The 23593-nt window shown below is 36.8% G+C and overlaps 1 protein-coding gene across 4 annotated transcripts; it reads left to right on the plus strand.

Moving 5' to 3' along the window:
* Nucleotides 1-896: 896 nt before the first annotated feature.
* Nucleotides 897-23434, plus strand: LOC117214757 (dynein heavy chain 5, axonemal). 4 transcript variants are annotated; one of them, XM_033461068.1, is made up of 35 exons: nucleotides 897-1615; nucleotides 2095-2334; nucleotides 2802-2956; nucleotides 3051-3274; nucleotides 3531-3808; nucleotides 3901-4074; nucleotides 4184-4413; nucleotides 4523-4722; nucleotides 4851-5074; nucleotides 5339-5514; nucleotides 5597-5779; nucleotides 5884-6282; nucleotides 6614-6864; nucleotides 7215-7460; nucleotides 7545-7708; nucleotides 7816-8070; nucleotides 8143-8371; nucleotides 8907-9580; nucleotides 10043-10848; nucleotides 10914-11121; nucleotides 11236-11622; nucleotides 12111-12283; nucleotides 12386-12752; nucleotides 12864-13058; nucleotides 13124-13262; nucleotides 13385-13661; nucleotides 13906-14347; nucleotides 15759-17116; nucleotides 17318-20895; nucleotides 20994-21220; nucleotides 21295-21606; nucleotides 21831-22282; nucleotides 22347-22641; nucleotides 22851-23237; nucleotides 23271-23434. In XM_033461068.1, exons 1-34 carry the CDS (start codon nucleotides 1523-1525, stop codon nucleotides 23235-23237), a joined length of 13998 nt encoding a protein of 4665 aa, XP_033316959.1. In that variant the 5' UTR covers nucleotides 897-1522; the 3' UTR covers nucleotides 23271-23434. The 4 variants fall into 4 exon arrangements, 3 of the variants coding, with proteins under 3 accessions (XP_033316959.1, XP_033316957.1, XP_033316958.1); XM_033461066.1 differs by lacking the exons at nucleotides 897-1615; nucleotides 2095-2334; nucleotides 2802-2956; ... (3 more) ...; nucleotides 4184-4413; nucleotides 4523-4722 and having other exon boundaries at nucleotides 4807-5045; XR_004488934.1 differs by lacking the exons at nucleotides 897-1615; nucleotides 2095-2334; nucleotides 2802-2956; ... (4 more) ...; nucleotides 4523-4722; nucleotides 23271-23434 and having other exon boundaries at nucleotides 4807-5045; nucleotides 22388-22641; nucleotides 22851-23092.
* Nucleotides 23435-23593: the final 159 nt, after the last annotated feature.

Genomic DNA, 23593 nt, shown 5'->3' on the forward strand with positions numbered 1-23593 from the left:
GTTAATCGAATATTGACACGTATATTAGTCGATTAGTGATACAGATGGTTGTTCTCGATCTGCGTGTTAAGAGGATATTCGCGTGCACGTTGGGTAATGTGGTACGAACCATATTTAATACCGGTTTGATCGATGCGTTGTTTGAAAAACCTCGTAGAAGATGTTCATTTTATTCGTTGATGGCGATTCAAGCTGTTCGATATTCGTGTAATCGATCGCGTGCAACGTGTAATTCTCACGTGTAACTTGTAATGGTTAGCTCTCGATAAAAGCGAAATTGTTAACGAGTGAGGAGAATAAGGTAGAGGCACGTATACATATTGATAATAGGAAATTACAAGTGATGGTTTTGATTGATTTTAAATGATCGACATATGGAGATCTGATTTTAACCTTTTGATTTTGTGATCAATTCAGTTTGAAGTATATTTTTAAATACTTACAAATACTTTAATGGTAGGAATATATTTATATCTCGATTTTGTAGTATAGCATATAGGAATTGGCGTACGCATTTATGTGCTACATTGTACATAAATGTAATCGTATTTATATACACATAAAGCGAGATGCGGGTAGGACAACTGTGACACCAAAAGTACATATATATACCTACATATTACACGTATAAAGTGAAAAAGTTTTTAATTATATTATTAATACGAAATTAGTATTTTATGTACAATTAATTGAATTAATTTTTTGCAGACCTACTCCATGCAATGAATATAAATAATAAAGCAAAAAGTAGAAAAACAATATACGCGAGGCAATACACGAGCACTGGCAATCTACAAATTGAAACAGAAAAACCAAAGTTACATTTTAATTTCAAAACATTCGCTGCAATACTAATTTTAAGCAACATCGTCGAATCATCGCTTAAAAAGCGATGTTGAATTACTAATATTTCCGGTTGTATCGTAACATGCTGGTTAATCCGGTGGCAGAAACATATAAAGCAAAAGCAACGCTTCAGAAGATAAGAATAATCTTTGTATATAAATACAAATACTCATACGTAACTTATTCTTGTATACTCGTTGCAGAGCTGTTAGTTTCATCGTCGCGCATACACAGCTACTGGATCGTGGATTCACAAATAAGAAATATTCACAACATGTTGTAAGAATCGTCGCTTTGACGAATATCTCGATCACCAATATTAATTTTAAAACATGCACGATGTAATCCATCACTATCATTAATACCACGAATGTTGTTCATTGTTATATGGACTATTCTTGTATAACACGATTTTACGACAATGGAAGAAGAATACACACTATGTGGTATCAGTATCGACTACTGTCGACAGAATCGCGCGGAAATTCCCACACGACACGAACGATACGTAGAAGGGCGGTACCAGACACGAACTCGTGGCACTGGATATCCGCTCCTTACACTACTTCGGAAGTCTTTCAGTTCGCCGGTGTAACTGTCGGTGAATCCCGCCATCGCGTTATCCATCCTTTTATCGTGTAATTGTATCTTCTTTGCCGGTTTAATTCGTTCGACCATGTTCGTACAAGCTCCTGCTTTGTTGGTTCAACAGAAGTCGGAGAATTCTGAGGAAGGCAGCGACGAAGAAGGGACCGGTGATGTCCTCCAGGTCTATTGTTCTTTTGCTTTTTGGCCGTTTTATTTTATATTTTCTTCTGTTATTATCCGAAGCGCTGAGTGAAGCTACCGATTACCGTAATACTCGATAATGAAATATTGTCATAAGTGAATATGAAACAGTGATTTTTTAATGTGTCGTGCACGTAGTTAAGTTCGTGTAGGACAGTAGGACAATAAATAATTAGATAAACTGTAGCGATATTAACAAACGCAACTTCACAAAGTCGCTCTACTGTGAAATTAAATTGGATTTTTGAAACTCGAGTGTGCGATATAACAATTTATCACACTTTGATAACAGTAGTAAGAAATGACATCAAAAATAAAAAATAAAACTGGAATCGATTATTCTACGCCATGCTTGTAATAAAGAGGATAGGCGAACATGTCTGACCAATGACAAGGCACTACTACTGACTCGAGCACGGCGTATAAAAAACAATTAATATCCTTCGATTTGCTTCGCAGAAACGCCGAGAAGAATGCGAGAGAAAGGCAAGACGAGGGGAGATGGATCCCCGTCTAGAATTCGCTTTCCAACTCTTGATGGATGCTACACAATTGTCCCGCCACGAGGTCATGGATCACGTTTTCGAGGGAGACATGCTGGACGAAATCAATCAACTGTTTTTGCCCCATATGAAGTCCACCCTCGTCTGGTATTATCAAGAAGTGGAGGAATCTGAAACTCTACGTCCTATAGAAACGGTCGAACCTTTTATCTTTTATTTTTGAATGAAAACCTCAATTTAACGTCAAAATTATCAAGTATTTTTTAATGTACATATAAATAATTATAATTAAAGTAGTATAATGAAAATAAATTACTCTGTATAACCGTGTTTCTATCTCGATGAAAGTCGATATTAATTTTACTGAAAATATTCACACGGTCTTAATAATTACCAGGAGAAAGAAACTAAAACTTGTCATTTTGTCGCATTTCGATCTTATTTTGTATGCAATTGTTAAGAATACATAAGTGCTTTCGACAAAATTAATGTTGACTTTCATTCAGATGGAAACGTACTTCTTGCATGTATGTACCTATTTTATTTTCATGATACGACTCTTTATTACAATTATTTATATTTAGTATATTTAGATATCGGTATTATCGGAGTCTAATTATTCCGGCGTTAATAATAAAATAACCGTGGAATTTTATTTTGCAGATTCAAGCAAAAACTTCGACCACTCGACCAAGTCCAAGCACATCGGTACCGAAAGTTAAAGAACAAAAAGAAATAAAAGAACCAGGGAAAAAGAAATTGTTTCTTACCGATGGATGGCAAGTACCTTGTACTGGAATATGCGTTTACATATTCAGGTATGATATAAAGTATAAGTGTTATACATAACAGTCTTATGAAGTTATAATTGGTAGTCGCACTTCAGTGACGCAAACTCGAAACTTTTATTAGATTAAATATCTCGAAACAATTACCCGAGGAAGGTTTCCAAAAAGATCTTTACACCGGTGTGATAGACACAAAAAAAGTGGGGATAATAACCGCGATACAGAGGGTAGTAGAGTACGTTTTCATGGATGCGCTTGCACATCCTGGCTCTGAAGGAGAGGACGATTGCCCGATGATTAAGAGCCTTTTATTACCGGGGTTAAGATCTTTCTGCAGTGCTCTGAAAGGTAACAATAGAATTATATATACAGTTACTATGTTTTCGTAAAATTTTAAGCGATTATATCGTTAAACTGCGAATAATTATGCAAATTTATATTTTTATGAACACGATTAACATTTTTTACAAATGAATAGAAACCTGCAGCGATAGCGTAGAAGTAACGAGCGTATATTCGATATTTTGAACTTTGATATCAATATTTTGATATTTTATTTTTGATATGAAAACGAAAATATAAAATATTTTCCAAATTTTCTCAGTGTGTGAACAGGTAGCTCACGAAGGGCGCGTATTCGACGACGATGAAGCTCTAATGGTGCAAGTGCGCAACTTCGAGGAAGCAAAAGCATTTATAGCGAAAAAAGACGCTGTGAATATCGTAGAGGAAAGGGTAAGAACGTGGATCAAGAGATTGAAAGACTTCATGGTAGAAAGCAAGCAGGTGAAACGAGAGAATGATAATTCTGGTCCTCAGCAAGAATTGGAATATTGGAAACGAAGAGGAGCACAGTTCAGTCAGTTAGTCAACAAACTTCAGGTTCTATTTGCGTTTTCCTATCGTAGCAGATGATTTTACTGTCAATCGTAATAACGAGTAAACTATTATCTGTGCTACGTATAAATATTTAGGATCACGAAATACGAATGTCGCTTCTTTGTTTGCAAGTTGCTCGTTCCAAGTTGATAAAAGATTGGGTCGATGTAGAGGATGATGTCACTTATTGTTATAACGAAGCGAAGGATAATGCAAAATTTATACAAGCGTTGGAAAAATGCTGTCACTGCTTGTATTTGGACGATCCAGTAAGATAACATATCGTACGAAAAATAGAAATTATTTTTATTTTCCTATATTGTCTTCTATGTGTTTTTATATATATTCATATATATATTGATATCACATATTTTTCAGGTGAAGATGAGAGATTCCCTCGTATCGCTATTACAAACAGTTCGTTTAATATACAGCGTGTCGAGGTATTACAACACATCGGAACGAACTAGTTCGTTAATGATAAAGATCACGAATCAAATGATCGTGGCTTGTCGAGATTACGTCACAAATAGAGGTCGAGAAACTGTCTGGGGTCAAGATCGAGCAGTTGCGCGATCGAGGCTGAAGCATTGCTTAAAACTGAACAAGTAAATTGTGGACTCGCTGTTTTCTATCGTTATACTTCGATCTGAGACGTATTGATTCATTTTTTGTCCTTTTGTGTGGGAAATAACAAAGAATACCGTTACATTACAGAGCTTACAGAGAAACTTATAGACTGGTTCGGTGTTCTCCTGCTGTAACCGAACAAGAATTCTCGTTTTCAGAAACTCACGTATTTGGACGATTCGATTCCTTTTGCGATAGAGTAAGAAAAATTTTGACTATGTTCGAATTGATACAAGATTACAAAAGTCTCTTCGAAAGAAGGATGGAGGGTCTTTTATTGGGAGAATGTATGTAATTAATATACAGATGCTATTTGTTTTTAATTCGTTAATATTTATCCACGCTTTTCAACTTTAGATCGTTTCGTGAGCGTAATTTTCATCTTTCTATTTTTTATTTTCTTTTACTCCAATAGCATTGGACGATGCCATAAGAACGTTCGAAGAGGCTGAGAAAGTTGCTACCGCTAAAGGTTACGATTATCTAGATCCAAGGAATACCGAATTTGATACGGACTACAATGATTTCATGACAAAAACTGATACCCTGAAACAAAACATCGGTAACATCATTGAGAAAAATTATGCGGACGTTTGGGAAACTCTTCAGGGTATACGATTTTTAACTCGATTCGAAAAAGTAAAGTGGTGCATTATAGCTGACTAAATAATGCACGAGAATTTGTACATTTGACACGTAAAGTTGCACGATTACTGTAATTATTGCACTCGAATCTAATTGTATGTATGAATGTGTTTCTTTGTCCATACATATTGTATTCAGTAGATCTTAAAATCATTTACTTTCGAAATTTGTTAATACTTTAATATTTGAATATTTTTATTTTATAGTTTCTTCATTTTTGTACTTTTTAATGTTTTAATTGATTTGTTTGCTTTTAAGGTCAGTGAGAAGATACCACTAACGAAACTAGATGAAAAGTACAACATAGTAGTAAAATATTGCGACAAAGAAGTGGACAGAATACTAAAGTTATTCAAAAAACAGAGGGATGATCCACCATTACCGAGGCATATGCCAGCTATCGCTGGAAGATTAACTTGGGCAAATTCATTGAAGTAAATTAAACAAGTTATTCGTACATCGTCGAACGATAATTTATGATTTTTATATCACCGACTCAAATTATTTTCTCTTCAGAGTACACTTAGATGAATTGGCTACATCAGTTTCCAATCATCCAGTGCTAAAGACTCTTCCGCTTACTATGGAACTAGAAAAACGGTATAATTACGCCCTCGGCGTTTTGAACCAATATAAATCAGACATCGCTGAAGTCTGGACTCATCAAAACTCTTGGGTCATTGAAGACTGTCTAAAACGGTAAATCGATCATACAAGTCCCTCGCAAACAAGAACCAAACTAACTAATTCCACTTTTTATTATATTAATTTTTTACCTAAACATCATTGTTTTATCGATCCAGACCTTTGCTGGCGGTGGACGAAAAAACAGGAAAGATTAAAGTCAATCTAGAAGGACGCGTCACTCTCCTGCTCCGAGAAGCTGATTGCTTGGCCAAATTGAATCTGGAAATTCCTATCGTCGCATTGACTATTTTGGCGAAGAAAGATTATTTCACATTGGTCACAGACTCTCTTCAATTGATGATCGAAGAGTTCGTCTTTACGGCCAGACGTGTGAAACTTGAAGTGAGGCCATTGTTACTACCGCATTTGGTGCGAGTTGCATCTTTGCTGGAACCTGGTTTGACTTCTCTGAATTGGACCAACCCAGAATGGAAAAACTTCTATCAGAACACAAAACAGCAGATCAAGGAATTTGATATCCTTATTACAAGGGTTCACGATGTGTACGACAATAGGTACATTTCTGTTTAAACTTTTTGCAAATCGTACCTTTCTAAATTACAATAGCTTTTTTTAGATAAGCATATATTATGTTACTTGTTTGCTTTTGTCTTTCTTCGGTGTCTCTTAATTTTCGTCTATTTTACTTTTCTACAAATTCTTATTAGATACAATGAAATTAAAAGAGGTATTTTTGTTATACAGATATAATAATTTTGCTGATATTTGACAGTTAAACAAAATTTCTTACAATGATAAGGATTCCAGATTTTTATCATTGATCGTTCTGCATAGGTTCATAGGTATTTATAAAATTAAATAAAAGTTCTCTTCCCTTGTTCCAAGGATTTTACAGGTGCTGGCAGCTATGCAAAAGATAACGTTACATTCTATGCCAGAATCTGATCAGCCTTGGACTATAGAGGAATTTGTAGAGAAGACCGAAGAAGTATGCAGACTGGCAGCGGTAGATTTATATCGTAAAAGTATGATGGTGGAAGAGGCTGTGGAAGAAGTACTAGATCTTGTTAAGAACGCGGCAGAGAATTTCAAAGCCGCTGCTAATTCCAGTCAATTCGAGTTTTTTAATAGCGAAGGTGATACGCGACATTATCTGAAAAACTAGTTTCTTCCATAATTAAATATAGCAATAGCCACGAAATTTCTTTTCATATATCAGCGTGAAAATGAAAAATTTCATCGTAAAAATTTTGCGAGCAAACTTCGCTAATACATAACGCAATTCTGTTTTGGATTTTTTTCAAAAATTTTGTACCACGATACGCCTCTGTTTCTTTTCGACTCTAATCTATTTCCAATAAGAATTAAATCAATTATATAAAAAAATAGATTATAGATATCGTTCATAACATTTTAATCCACATTTCTTACTTTTTTCTTTTTGCATATTTCCGAATCATAACTTTTATGTACGATGAGTTTACAGAAAAAGAAGAGGTAGTGGACCAAACGGTCCAACAAGATTGGTCCTTAGTTTGGAATTTATTCGACGATCCTCATCAGCTATTGGTTACTCCTGGTAGCCTACCGAAAGGAATGCAAGACATGGTTCGAAATGCCGTGTCCGAAATGAGAAGATATTACTCTAGAAAAGTCGTCGATGTTCTGATAAGAGTCACTAGAAGCTCCTTGGACATTATTAGAAAGCGATTTATTCGGGAAATCGATCCAGGTGACTTCCTACTCGATAAAATATAAATGCATAGTCCAAAGTTTTGCGGATGATCACATGAATTAATAATTATCGTTCGATCAGAGGACGCACCGAGTCCAATATTTCTGCTTCATGCAACATTAATGATACCGATGGTGACCGTGAAACCTAGTTTAGACGACGTACAGGAAGTCCTAACTTTAGTTGGTAAAACCATCGCTGGCGTTGCGAGAGGAGTGTCGCAATGGAATTCTAGAATAAATAAGGTATGATTTTTAACATATACGGTATAACACATACAATGATAAACGTTTAGTATTATAGTAAAACGTCTAATATATGCTGTAATACATAATACTTTTTAATAATTCAGGATACATGGGGTCAAGCCTACCCCAAAAGGAATTTCGCAGATATCGTCATGCGCGCTCAGATGCAAGCAGCGAAGAGGAAACAAGAAGAGCCAGAAGATGCAAGAGTCAGAAGACGAAGGCTCTTCAAAATTATCTCTGAGGAGAGATCGATTTTCCCTGTTCAGGAGCAGAATTTTCACGCAATGGTGATGGATAACAAAGAAGTGATAAAACTATTATCCATGATAAACACGTGCATGCAAGAATTCAAGCTAGTAAGAAATCTTATATATATTTGTAAATATCGTTCTGCTTGTAGTAACACAAATTTCTAATTATCATTGCAGGACCTTGCAGAATTTATCGATAGGTGGAAGCCATATAAATTTTTGTGGAAGAATGAAAGAAGTATGCGGGAATTACTACAAATTTCTTTGCCTGAATTTGAATCTACGCTTCGAAAGCACAGTGAACTCGAAGATCTTTTAGCAACCGAACCTGATATGGTCATTTTTGGAAGTTCCATCGCTGTCTCCACGGAGAAGCTGAAATATGGCTTATACACGGAAATCAAAGGTAAAATAACATTAACTTGAAATTCGTAGGAGATTAATTATAATTTTCCTTCTATACACACAATCTTGCGTTGAAGCTTCATAAAATACATTTTTTTGTGTTGTTTACCTTTTAATTATAATAACACTACAGTGTTACTGAATAGAAGATCAAATCAACCCAAATACGTTCGAATTTCTTCTTTGTAACGCTTCTCGAAACAACATAATTTTCCCCCAATTTGAAATCAGATTGAATATATTAATCAAATATTTGTGTTACTATTTATTACTCGTTATTCTTCACGAAAGAGCAGCGATATACGTGACGTGTAGATAAAAATAACGTCAAATGTATTACTAAAGTTCACAAAATAAAACTATCTTGCTATCATTGTTTCCAAAAAAAATGATAGCCAGATTTGAATTGTAATAAATTGCTGTCAAAAAGAAAATATATATATAAAGAAATTGTCAAAATTCGCAAAATAGAAAATACATAAAAAATGCAGTCATATTCCGAGAGATAGACGCTTTTCTCACACAAATGTCCATAGCGTGCACCCACAAAATTGGTCAAGCAATGAAAAAGAAGTACCGACGCGAAATGGAATATGTTTATGCGTTAATGAACGAAATGGAGCGTAAATTGGATCGTCAGATACGCGATCTGGACGACGTACGACTTATTATGGATACTTTAAAGAAAATTCGGGAACAGGAAGTTGACATGGAATTAAAAATCGACCCAATCGAGGAAGCCTTCAATATCGTCACAAGATACGAAGTACCAGTGGACCAAGAATGTCTGGAACAAGTTGATAACTTGAGATATACGTGGCAACAGTTGCTCGCACGAGCGCAAGAAAGTCACGTGTTGCTGTTGAAGCTGCAGCCACAGTTCGAGGAAGACCTTAGAAACAATCTCGAGAACTTCCGTATCGATAACAAGATGTATTGCGAGGAATACAGATCTTCTGGACCTATGCAAGCTGGTCTGAGTCCACGAGAAGCTTCGGATAGGCAGATCTTGTTCCAAAATAGATTCGATGGCATGTGGAGAAAATTGCAAACTTACCAAAGCGGTGAAGAATTGTTTGGTTTGCCTACAACGGATTATCCTGAACTATCGCAAATAAGAAAGGAGCTGAATTTGCTTCAGAAATTGTATAAATTGTACAATGATGTTATTGACAGGGTGAACAGCTACTATGACATTCCATGGGGCGAGGTAAAATATTTCTTCAAAAATGAATATCTGAAACGATTCGTGAAAGTATTTGCGCATACTTAGTAGAAAAATCTTTTATTTATATCATTAGATGTATTATGCAAGATATCTTTAGATTTCATCAATCTTCCACAAATTCAAACAAATCCGAGAATGTAATATTCAAATTTGATATTCTAATAGCTATAACTTCGATAAGAAGAACAGACATTTTCTTATTTAAAATTTATCCACCCTCTACTTTGCATTATTCGGAACAATTATTGATAATACATTGATCATTCGTTAATATTAACTACACATCGAATATATTCGTGCAATATATGAATATTATATCAGAACATTATTATATATTGCTGATGTTAATTTAATATCGATCATATATATCGTACATAATACATCAATATTGAAAGCAAGATAACTTACGTTGCCTATAACAAAGAATACCGATGCAATGTTCAGGTGAATATCGAGGACATAAACAACGAGCTAATGGAATTCCAAAACCGATGCCGCAAGTTGCCAAAAGGCCTGAAGGAATGGCCCGCGTTCTTCGCCCTAAAGAAAACCATCGACGACTTTAACGACATGTGTCCGCTCCTAGAATTAATGGCCAACAAAGCCATGAAACCTCGCCACTGGCACAGGATCGTAGAAGTGACGGGCTACTCGTTTGACCTCGAAAGCGAGGGTTTCTGCTTGAAGAACATCCTGGAGGCGCCTTTATTGAAATATAAAGAGGACATCGAGGACATTTGCATTTCGGCCATGAAAGAAAAAGACATCGAGGCGAAATTAAGGACCGTGGTGAATGAATGGTCGTCTCACGAGTTGACGTTCATGACGTTTAACAACAGAGGAGAATTATTATTAAGAGGAGATACCACTGCTGAGACGATTGGCCAACTGGAAGACAGTTTAATGGTGCTTGGCTCGTTGATGTCGAATCGATACAACGCACCATTCCGCAAGCAGATACAACAATGGCTCACGGATCTGTCGAATACAAACGAAATACTAGAAAGATGGCTGCTGGTACAAAATATGTGGGTTTATCTAGAAGCCGTGTTCGTTGGTGGTGACATAGCAAAACAATTACCGAAAGAAGCGAAAAGGTTTAGTAAGATTGATAAGAGCTGGCAGAAAATCATGCAGAGGGCACATGAGACTCCGGGAGTGGTACCATGTTGCGTAGGAGATGATTTGCTTAAGCAACTTCTGCCACATCTGCAGGAACAGCTGGAATTGTGTCAGAAATCTCTTAGTGGGTACGCATACAATTAGTAATTGTAAATAGTAAACGAAATTGCTACAATGATTGGTGCAATTGCAGATATTTAGAAAAGAAGCGTATGATGTTCCCAAGGTTCTTCTTTGTATCAGACCCTGCTTTGTTGGAGATACTTGGTCAAGCTTCTGATTCTCACACGATACAGAACCATCTGCTATCTATTTTCGACAATACGCGTTATGTGAAGTTTCATGATATCGAATATAATAAAATGACCGCCGTTATTTCATCGGAAGGTGAAACGATCTTGGTACGTGTGGGATCTTGTTCATAACATTTAATGATATATTTAAACGCTGAAATATAATTTTATCGTGGTATCGCATTAATAAAAATATAATACCGAGCAATTTTTGAAACGTAGCTTGAAAAAGCGGTGAGAGCAGAGGGCTCGGTAGAAACGTGGCTAACGCAACTTTTGCAAACATCGCAACAATCTTTACACTCGATAATCCGGCAGTGTCATTCTATGATAAACGATGCAAACTTTAATCTACTTACATTTTTGGATAAAATGCCAGCTCAGGTCGGTTTACTAGGAATACAAATGATCTGGACCAGGGACAGTGAACTAGCTTTAGCTCAAGCTCGTGCAGATAAAAAGATTATGACAGAAACAAACAACAGATTCCTGGATTTACTGAATACATTGATCGATCAGACTACCAGAGATCTTGCAAAGATTGAAAGAACAAAATTTGAAACTTTGATTACAATTCATGTGCATCAACGTGATATCTTCGATATATTAGTAAGTTGAAAGAAAATGATATTAATATGTACAGGGTGTCCTGTTGTATAGTGTGCAAACTTTGCCAGAGAATATAAAAAAGAACAGTCCAAGTAAGGCTAGTAAATCTAAAGTTTACGTTCTAATATAAAAGATTATTATTCTAGAGAATAAAAAATATAAAAATCTAGAGATCGAAACTAGAGCGTTATTGACATTTTTCTTTTTTCTTAAAAAATTATTTCTTCGTAAAATAATACAGAGAAATTGCACTTATCTGGAAAGTTTAGTTAGCGATCGATTAACTTCTACCGATTGAATTCATTTATCAGAAGTTATGTTGACTGTTCTGTACGAAAAATTATACGTAAAGAGAATTAGTAAAATTTCTTATTACACGACTCGAGTTATACGATCTGTTTCTCCCCCGATGATTTCAAATAAATCGAATTCTACTATATTTCTGTTTACCTCTGAAAGAATATTAATTTATGAGGTTTCGTACATAGTGTCGCTTGAATGTACGATCACTGAACGATTTCGAGTGGCTGAAGCAATGCAGATTTTACTTCAAAGAAGACCTTGACAAAACATCGATCTGCATAACAGACGTGAACTTTACATATCAAAACGAATATCTAGGATGCACAGAAAGACTCGTGATTACTCCACTAACAGATAGGTAACTACAAATGTCGCAACAATAAATTACGATAAATACGTAAATATTATAAAGTTATGTATGCCTTTTTCTTCTATTTTATTTCTTACTTTATATTTCTAGATGCTATATAACTTTGGCACAAGCATTATCGATGTCTATGGGTGGCTCACCTTGTGGTCCAGCCGGAACAGGCAAGACCGAAACTGTCAAAGATATGGGCAAAACTTTGGCCAAGTATATAGTAGTATTCAATTGTTCGGATCAAATGGATTATAGGGGATTAGGACGTATCTATAAAGGACTAGCACAAAGCGGATCTTGGGGTTGCTTCGATGAATTTAATAGAATCGAGTTACCAGTGTTGTCTGTCGCTGCTCAACAAGTTGCAGTTGTTTTGGCTGCGAAAAGGGAGAAGAAGAAGCAGTTCGTTTTTACCGATGGAGACTTGATCGACATGTGTCCTGAGCTTGGAATATTTATAACGATGGTAAATAAAAGATAACAAACGTATTAATACTGTAATGCGAAGTTACTTTCTTGCAGGAAACCTTGTATGTGATGTAAAAGTTAGAATTATAAGATAAGAATTGCGTTACAGAATCCTGGATATGCTGGTAGAAAAGAACTTCCAGAGAATCTAAAGATACAGTTCCGCACCGTCGCTATGATGGTACCTGATAGACAAATCATTATTCGAGTAAAACTAGCTAGCTGTGGTTTCCTGGAAAACATCACGCTTGCTCGGAAATTTTACACTTTGTACAAATTGTGCGAAGAACAACTTACAAAACAGGTAATTTATTTAAAAACACAGTAACTAAATTGTAATTTCAATAAACATCCTGTTCATTTGTAAAGGTCCATTACGACTTTGGTCTAAGAAACATATTGTCCGTATTAAGAACATTAGGAGCGTCGAAAAGGGTAAACTCCAAAGATTCTGAAAGCACGATCGTTATGCGTGTTTTAAGAGATATGAATCTTTCGAAACTCATAGGTACATAATTATACTTATTACTATACTAAGAATATCTACTATTACCACTTGCAAGGACATATGTATAAAGTAAATGTTATCTACGAAATAAATGTTAGTATTGAGTACATTAATTATTTTAGACGAGGACGAACCATTATTTATATCATTGGTGGCTGATCTGTTTCCAAATCAAGCTCTTGAAAAGACTTCTTATCCAGAGTTGGAAGCTGCTATTAGTCAACAAGTAGAAGAAGCTGGATTGATATACCATCCGCCTTGGGTGCTAAAATTAATACAGCTGTACGAAACACAAAGGGTAAGACATGGAATAATGACCCTAGGTCCGACCGGTGCAGGAAAAACCACTTGTATACATATTTTGATGAAAGCTTTAACGCAGTGCGGCAATTTTCACAGGTAATTACATTGAAAAATATTTTTCGAATAATTTATATGGCAACATAAAAATTCATTCTTAGTCCGCGAAATCATTTTTTTTTCTTCATTTTATCTTATATATATTCAAATGTATAACGCCATGTCCATTGTCATTTATATTTTTCGAACATCGTTACGAAACACCGTTAAAAATTGTTTTTTCACCAAATAATATAACTTAAAATGATTTAACTCGGTCAATGATCAGGAACGTATTTTACAGAGAGATGAGAATGAACCCAAAAAGTATAACAGCTGCTCAAATGTTTGGCCGATTGGACGTGGCGACTAATGATTGGACGGATGGAATATTTTCAGCTTTATGGCGCAAAACATTGAAATTAAAAGAAGGAGAGTACGTATGGATGGTGCTTGACGGACCTGTAGATAGCATCTGGATCGAGAACTTAAACTCTGTACTGGACGACAATAAAACTCTCACTCTTGCGAATGGTGACCGATTATCGATGTCATCTAATTGCAAGATAATCTTTGAGCCTCATAATATCGACAATGCAAGTCCAGCTACGGTATCTCGTAATGGAATGGTGTACATGAGTTCATCAGGATTGGACTGGAGTCCTGTGGTGACTGCTTGGTTGAAAAGTCGAACACCTTTGGAGCAAGAAGTGTTTGGTCAATGTTTTACAGATTCTTTTACGCAGGTAAAGACACGTAATTGCCATTCTATAAAATATTTAAAAACACATTATTTATATGTCGGGTTTACATTAGAATTAGGGTTAAGGGCGTGAAACGAATCTTCGTTTGGGTTACACGTTGTCGTTATGCAATAGAGAAGACATTGACTAGTGCAAATACGATTATTATAGAACCGGACAAGTAACCGTGGTAGTTAGGTACTCGAGAAACTAATGACAATGATCCTAGGTTCAATAACGAATCCGCGGTCGACGGGATGATAGATGAACGTACTCACAAAATCTAAGTCGGATGCGTAATATTCACTGGTCGTAAAGGGTTACTCCTTTCATCAGTGAGAGCGCGAGCGAGAATGCCTTTCCCGTCCCGATGATGCCACAGAGGAAAACTATAATGGGGTGTGTCTAAGGACACGAGATCATCGGATTCGTCGAGAAAAGCCTTCGTTCAGAAAGTAAGGGAAATTGGCGTTGCTGCTAATTGGTCAATCTCCATATGGGTGGTTAGAAAAAGATGCTAGCCGCCCTCGAGGGAAAGTTGCTAGTGGGAGACGCCGCTCGTTGAAAAATAGGTCTCCCCTATTTTCCCGTAGTTGGGACAAAGACTGTTTGTCTGTTTGAAGGACTTTAGTTGACTAAATCTTAAGATTTATAACGGGCCCTCGAGCTAGCCGAACATGTACTGCGGAGACGCATCGACATCTGGCAATCATCTTACTCGAAGAATAGGGTCTGCGTGTGGCGAGCCACGGGACAGAAACCGTTGGAATGTTTACTGTCGCGTGTCGCCACGAATATTTCTTTTAAGGAGAGCTATAGAATTACTCCATACCTTTGTTAGACAAAGCGTTCATCCCGTGACCGCGGCTACGTTCGGCGACTGACTGTCGCCTCGAGCCCAAGCTCACTATCACAACTCTCGAACAATTACAATCGGATTGAATAACTACAATTGTTCAATTACAGACTCCGGTGTTCTTTCATCTCCGACATATAATTAGATTAGATAGAGATACTTGCGCAAATTTTGTTCAAATGTTGATAAAGAAAATTAAACGTGAAAAAAATTATGTCTTATTTTCCAGATATTTCGATATGTATTTTGTTAATATTTCAAGTTTATATTTGTCCATTATCCCACATTTCCATCTGATCCAAGTGTATAAATATCCAATTCTAAACAAATTAGTAATGTAATTACAAATTAACATGCAAAATTAATCACATTGTTTTACCTTATTACGAAACTATTTTTCCTATTTCATATTTCCTGGAAAAAATGACTATGAAAATATTAAGTTAATTCTAAAAACTATCTATTTGTATCCTAAATAAAATTTCTGACAATATTTTTGTATTACAACATTGTAATATTGTGATATTGTAATTACAACAACATATAATTAATTTATAGATTTATTCATGGAGCACTCAAGCTTTATCGTTGACAATAGACGTTCTACAATGCAACATAGTGCGACAAATGTTATGTCTCCTCGAGGGTCTAATTCCACCCGAGGTACGTATAGAAGAAAACGACGACGAAGAAACAGAAGATGAAAAACGCCAACCGATGACAGTCGAACATCTAAAACGTTTTTACGTTTTTGCTTTGGTGTGGGGTATAGGAGCACTGTTAGAAACATCGGACAGGCAAAAGTATGACTCCTACCTGCGACAAAATTTCGAAAGTTTAGATTTACCAACATCAGAAAAATACCCCGAAGCACAATTGTTCGATTTCTATGTCAGTGAAAAGGGTAAATGGGATACGTGGACAAGCATGGTGACCAACTACGTTTATCCAGAGTATTCGACGCCTGATTACAGCAATGTATTGGTTCCTATACCTGATAACGTGAGAATACAATACCTAATCGATCTAATTGGTCGTCAAGATAAAGCAGTTTTATTAATAGGTGAACAAGGTTCTGCCAAAACTGTCATGATGAAGTCGTACATGAAAAAAGCGAACAGAGAGACCACTTTAAGTAGATCGTTCAATTTCAGTTCGGCTACGAGTCCATATCAGTTTCAGAAAACCATAGAAAGTTACGTGGAGAAACGTCTAGGTAGCACGTTTGGACCACCAGGAGGGAAGAAAATGTTGGTTTTCATCGATGATATAAATTTGCCACAAATAAACGAGTGGGGTGATCAAATCACCAACGAAATTGTTCGTCAAACGATGGATATGAAAGGATTTTATTCTTTAGAGAAACCTGGAGACTTTACTAGCATCGTAGACGTAACATTTTTGGCAGCAATGTGTCAACCAGGTGGCGGAAGAAATGACATTCCTCTAAGATTGAAGAGACAGTTTTGCATTTTCAATTGTACGCTACCTAACGAAGCATCCATTGATCGCATTTTTAGCGTACTCGGAGAAGGTCATTACAACGCTAAAAGAGGATTTTCAGCGGAAGTTAGGAATCTCGTCAATAAAATGGTTCCCCTGACAAGAACACTTTGGGAAAGAACTAGAGCTAATTTATTACCTACACCGGCCAAGTTTCACTATACCTTTAATCTTCGAGATTTATCAAGAATTTGGCAAGGTATGCTTGGTACACTATCCACAGTTATCGATAAGGAAAGTGTGCTTATGTTGCTGTGGAAACACGAATGCAGTCGCGTATTCAGTGATAGATTCACTATACAAGCGGATAAAGACTGGTTCGATGAAGAAATTCTGAAAGTTGTTAATGAAATGCTAGGGGAGGATTATACGAACATGCTCGATCAAGATCCTGTGTTCGTAGATTTCATGAGGTAAGTATTATCAGTACGATCAACCCCGTACTTAATTTAAGTCAGATTATATAGCTTATCACAACAGTAATATTGTCGATCGAAAAAGAGGCGTGGTAAAACTTCTACCTTAAATAAATATTAACATGTTTACTAGCGTTAGAAAATCATAAGAATTGCTCAATTACACGCACCTTTTACCATTTTTGTGACAATTTTTAGAGATGCGCCCGAACCAACCGGTGAAGAAGGTGAAGACGCCGACGTTGAGTTACCGAAAGTATACGAACCCGTTTATGACGACCAAATCCTCAGGGACAGACTAGAAATGTTCCTTTCGCAATTCAACGAAATGCAAAGAGGTTCTGGTATGGATTTGGTCTTCTTCCCCGATGCCATGCTGCATTTGGTTAAAATATCTAGAGTCATTAGACATCCAAAAGGGAATGTAATGTTAGTCGGTGTCGGAGGATCTGGCAAGCAAAGTCTCACGAAATTGTCATCCTTCATTGCCGGCTACAAAACGTTTCAAATCACTTTGACAAGATCTTACAACGTAGCAAATTTTTTAGAAGATCTAAGATATCTTTATCGAACGTGCGGAGCTCAAGGAAAGGGTACGACGTTTATATTTACTGATCTGGATATTAAAGAGGAGGGCTTCTTGGAATACTTGAACAATATTCTGAGTTCCGGGGTTATCAGCAACTTATTCACTCGTGACGAACAGCAAGAGATCATTTCGGAATTGACGCCTATTCTGAGACGCGAAAATCCAAAACGAACGATCAACAACGAACTCGTAATGGATTTCTTTCTTCAGAGGACCTGTCAAAATTTACACGTAGTATTTTGTTTCTCCCCGGTTGGCGAAAAGTTTAGAAATCGTGCTCAACGTTTTCCAGCTCTCATATCAGGCTGCACGATCGATTGGTTCCAGCCTTGGCCCAGGGACGCTCTAATCTTAGTCGCTAAACACTTTCTGCACGACTTTAGCATAGCTTGTACCAGCGAAGTCAAATCTGAATTGGTGAATGCCTTAGGCTCCATACAGGATATTGTTTCTCTGACGTCCGCGGAATACTTTCAAAGATTTCGTCGCGCTACTCACGTCACGCCAAAATCGTATTTGAACTTCATCGGTGGCTACAAAAATATCTACCAAAGCAAACAACATGAACTCGGCGAGGGGGCTAGGCGCATGGATACTGGCTTAGCGAAGCTGGAAGAAGCTTCGATATCAGTTGAGATCTTGAAAAGAGATCTGGCTGAGATGGAAAGAGAGCTAGTTCAAGCATCTGAAAAAGCAGAAACTGTCCTCTTGGAAGTGACAGAAAGAGCAATGCAGGCAGAGGCATTTAAGAATCAGGTGCAAAAAGTGAAAGAGAAAGCTGAGCAATTGGTAGCTTGCATAGCAGAAGAAAAAGCCTTAGCTGAACAAAAGCTAGAGGCGGCTAAGCCTGCGCTGGAGGAAGCAGAAGCTGCTCTGAACACTATTAAACCGGCTCATATAGCTACCGTCAGGAAATTGGGTAGACCACCTCATCTCATTATGAGAATCATGGATTGTGTGTTAATTCTATTTCAACGCAAAATTGGATCGGTTGTTCCGGATACAGCTGCGCCATGTCCAAAGCCTTCTTGGGCAGAATCGTTAAAGTTAATGGCCAGCACCACGTTCTTGCTTCAATTACAAAACTATCCGAAAGACATAATAAACAACGAGATGGTTGAATTACTTCAACCTTACTTTAAGATGGAGGATTATAACATGGAAACTGCTAGACGAGTTTGCGGTGACGTGGCAGGTTTATTGTCCTGGACAAAGGCAATGGCTTTTTTCCATTCGGTGAATAAGGAAGTCCTACCACTGAAGGCTAATTTAGCGTTACAGGAAGCAAGACTCAAGGTGGCCATGGAGGATCTGGCAAACGCCGAGAGAGAATTATCGGAAAGAGAAATGGCCCTGCAAGCGGTTAAGGAACAATATGACTCTGCTGTTTCGGAGAAGCAAAGATTGACAGAAGCTGCAAACGTGTGTCTTAGGAAAATGACAGCTGCAACCGCATTGATTAACGGGTTAGGCGGTGAGAAAATACGCTGGACCGAGCAAAGCAGCGAGTTCAAAATTCAGTTAGGTCGACTAGTTGGAGATGTTTTACTAGCAACTGGCTTTTTATCGTACTGTGGACCATATAATCAACAGTACAGAGCTAGCTTAGTGTCATCTTGGATGAACATTTTGGCAACTAAATCCATTCCCTTCACTAAAAATCTGAACATTACAAACATGCTCGTAGACAGTGCGACAATGTCGGAATGGACGCTTCAAGGGCTACCAAATGACGAATTGTCTGTGCAAAATGCGCTTATCGTAACTAAATCCTCTTCGTATCCTCTGTTAATAGATCCTCAGAATCAAGGAAAAATGTGGATAAAGAACAAGGAATGCATGAACGAACTACAGATTACGTCTCTTAATCACAAATATTTTAGGACTCACCTTGAAGACAGCCTCTCTTTAGGCAGACCATTGTTGATAGAAGACATCGCGGAAGAGTTAGATCCAGTTCTCGATAACGTGCTTGAAAAGAATTTTATTAAATCCGGTTCCATCGAGAAAGTAATCGTCGGTGACAAAGAATGCGATGTAATGCCCGGTTTTATGTTGTACATCACCACGAAATTACCAAATCCTGCTTACAGTCCTGAAATTTCAGCAAAGACATCGATAATCGATTTTACTGTCACGATGTTAGGCCTGGAAGATCAGCTACTTGGTAGAGTTATCCTTATGGAAAAGGCAGACTTAGAAGCCGAAAGGGTGGCTCTGTTCGAATCAGTGATGACGAACCAACGATCAATGAAAGAACTCGAAAGCACTCTGTTACATCGACTCACCTCTTCCGAAGGCTCTTTAGTAGACGATGAAGCGCTTATAAATGTGCTCAGAGAAACCAAAGTAACTGCAGAATCGGTTAATGAAAAACTAAAGGTGTCTGCGTTAACGGAAAAGAAGATCATGTTAGCCCGAGAAGAATTCCGTGCTGTCGCCTCGAGAGGATCTATTTTGTATTTCCTTATTGTAGAGATGAGCAACGTAAACGTAATGTACCAAAATTCGTTGCGACAATTTCTGACTATATTCGATAATTCCATTACCAAATCTGTGAAAAGTCCTATCACTGGTGAAAGAATAAACATAATTCTTCGTCACCTTACCTACGAAGTGTGGGCCTTTACTCTGAGAAGTCTATACGAACGACACAAATCGTTGTTCACCTTGATGCTAGCTATGAAGATAGACTGTCATCGAGGTGTAATTTCTCATACAGAGTTCAACGCTTTTATTAAAGGCGGTGCATCTTTGGACTTAAACGCAGTTACACCTAAACCATTCAGATGGATTCTTGATATAACTTGGCTGAATCTAGTCGAGATCAGTAAACTAGACACGTTCTCGGATATTCTAACGAAAATCGAATTCAGCGAAAGAGAATGGCGAGTATGGTACGAAAGAGAGAAACCCGAGGAAGAGGAACTTCCTTGCGGATATCAGAAGAAACTCGACGTGTTTAGAAAATTACTTTTGATCAGATCGTGGAGTCCGGATAGAACTTTGTCCCAGGCGAAAAAATACGTGGTTGAATCATTAGGGAAAGAGTATGGAGAAACGAAGATCTTGGATCTAGAAGCTACGTGGTTAGAGTCTGAAGTTAGATCACCGCTTATATGTATATTGTCGATAGGATCAGACCCTAGCCCACAGATTACTGCACTGGCAAAGCAAAAAGTCATCCGTAAGCAAGTTGAGAACGTTTAACTTATATAAATATAAAAATAAAAATAAGCTACGATTTCATTTAAAAGTATAATTTATATTTAATGTATATTTTAGAATTGCGATCGGTGTCCATGGGCCAAGGCCAAGAATTTCATGCTCGAAAATTGATCTCGGACGCTATGAACACTGGTACTTGGGTATTGCTACAAAATATTCACTTATCACTTCCTTTTTGCACGGAAGTTATGGACGCTCTAGTTGAAACAGACATTGTGCACGAAGCATTTAGACTTTGGATGACTACAGAAGTTCATCCGCAATTTCCTATTGGTTTACTGCAGGTCTTTCCTTACATCTGTCAGAAGGGTTAATTTATAGACAAATAAGTTCTTTCTTATAACCAGCATCATTCCAGATGGCCATCAAATTTACGAACGAACCACCGCAAGGTATTAGAGCCAGCCTGAAAAGAACTTACCAAGGCGTAACGCAGGACACATTGGATTACAGTACGCAATCACAGTGGCCACCTTTACTGTATGCTGTTGCGTTTCTACATACGGTAGTTCAAGAACGTAGAAAATTCGGACCTCTTGGTTGGAACGTACCATACGAATTTAATCAGGCTGATTTTGCTGCTTCCGTTCAGTTTATACAGAATCATTTGGATGAGATGGATCCAAAACGGGGAGTATCGTGGCCAACTATTTGCTATATGCTTGGAGAGGTTTGAAAATTGCATTAATTATACAAATATTTATTAAAATACTTTGTGTTACCTTATTTTTGGTGACTTACTATCGGTATATCATCGAGTTGCACGTGGTTGATCCCAATCAAAAAAATCTTCAAAATGATCACACTTCAAAATAATAACAAACATCATAAAACTGAAACGAAAATACAAAAATTCGTTATACCCAACTATTTTATATTTATTTCTATATGCAGGTTCAATACGGTGGTAGAGTCACTGATGACTTCGACAAGCGTTTGTTAACTACATTTACGCACGTTTGGTTTTGCGATGTACTATTGCGACCTGGCTTCGAATTTTATCGTGGATACAAAGTACCACAAACCAAGAATCTTCAGGGATACTTGGATTACATCGATAGCTTGCCTGCAACCGATACGCCGGAAGTGTTTGGTTTACATCCAAATGCAGACATTACTTATCAAATAAATACAGCGAAAGGAATACTTGACACGATTTTGAGTGTCCAACCGAAAGAAGGGAATGCACAAGGCGGTGAAACTAGAGAAAACGTCGTCTATAAACTTGCTAACGATATGCTAGCCAAATTACCAAAGCAATATAATTCTTTTGAAGTGAAAGAAGCACTTCAACGAATGGGTGCACTGTTACCGATGAATATATTTTTGAGACAAGAAATCGACAGGTATACTTTCTTGCATTCTCTTTTTTATCTCTAAATAATTTGCTCACTAGTCGAATTTCTACAGGATCACCAGAGTCATTAAAGAAGTGTATAACACTTTAACAGATTTGAAATTAGCTATCGAAGGTACCATTGTGATGAGCCAAGGTTTACGAAAGTCACTTGATGCGATGTACGACGCTCGCATTCCCGAGAAATGGCTAAAAATTTCCTGGGAATCGGCAACGCTTGGATTTTGGTACACAGAGCTTTTAGAACGAGATCATCAATTCAGGCAATGGTGCATTTACGGCAGACCTAAGGTCTTTTGGATGACTGGATTCTTTAATCCTCAGGGATTTCTAACTGCAATGAGACAAGTTAGACAAATATTCCTTTTTCGAAAATACTAAATTTAAAATTAATTTTTTTCAACGATAAATGAAATTTATTATTATACAATACCTCGAATGAATTAAAAATAATTACTCGTGATATCATCTCTTGAATTGCATCGATAAGAAAGCTGTCCAATATTTGCAAATTTAAAACAAAATAATTTTGATTTCCAAATCTCTATTTTTCGCAGGAAGTAACTCGAGCACATAAAGGTTGGGCTCTTGACTCTGTTGTATTACAAAATTTAATTACAAGATTTAACAAGGAAGATATAAAAAATCCACCTCAGGAGGGAGTATACGTTCATGGCCTATTTTTAGAGGGTGCTTCGCTTGATCGTAAAACCAGCAAATTAGTAGAAAGTAAACCAAAAGTTCTATATGAACAAATGCCTGTGATTTACATTTACGCAATAAACACAACTGCAGGGAAGGATCCAAAACTTTATGAATGCCCTATATATAGAAAACCACAAAGAACAGATTCGAAGTACATCGGATCGATCGATTTTGAAACTGATCATAACCCTCGACATTGGACACTACGAGGTGTAGCGCTTTTGTGTGATATAAAATAAAATAAAATACTCCAAACACGCTATTATTTTTCCTTTCTGCTATAATGTACTCGCTAAATACCAATCACATTATGTAATACTAGAACGTCAGATATAATGCATGTCAAACAGTACCAGTTTGTACCATGTAAGGCTTATCAAATGTCTATGTACACCCTTTCAAAGCATTAAAATTTTCAATATATTCAAATACTCAACATTACTTTCTTTTTCTTAATTAAAAAGAAGAAAAATTAAAGTTTTAAGACTGCTTCAAAATATTTTTTATTAAATTTTTATCATTCTTGTCATTTATTTTACAGCCTGATTTTATATAAAATCTTATATAAAAAAAATAAAAAAAATTTGGATTACAA

The sequence above is a fragment of the Bombus bifarius genome, unplaced genomic scaffold (genome assembly GCF_011952205.1).
Source record: "Bombus bifarius isolate JDL3187 unplaced genomic scaffold, Bbif_JDL3187 scf7180000009243, whole genome shotgun sequence".
NCBI classification, from domain to species: Eukaryota; Metazoa; Arthropoda; class Insecta; order Hymenoptera; family Apidae; genus Bombus; species Bombus bifarius.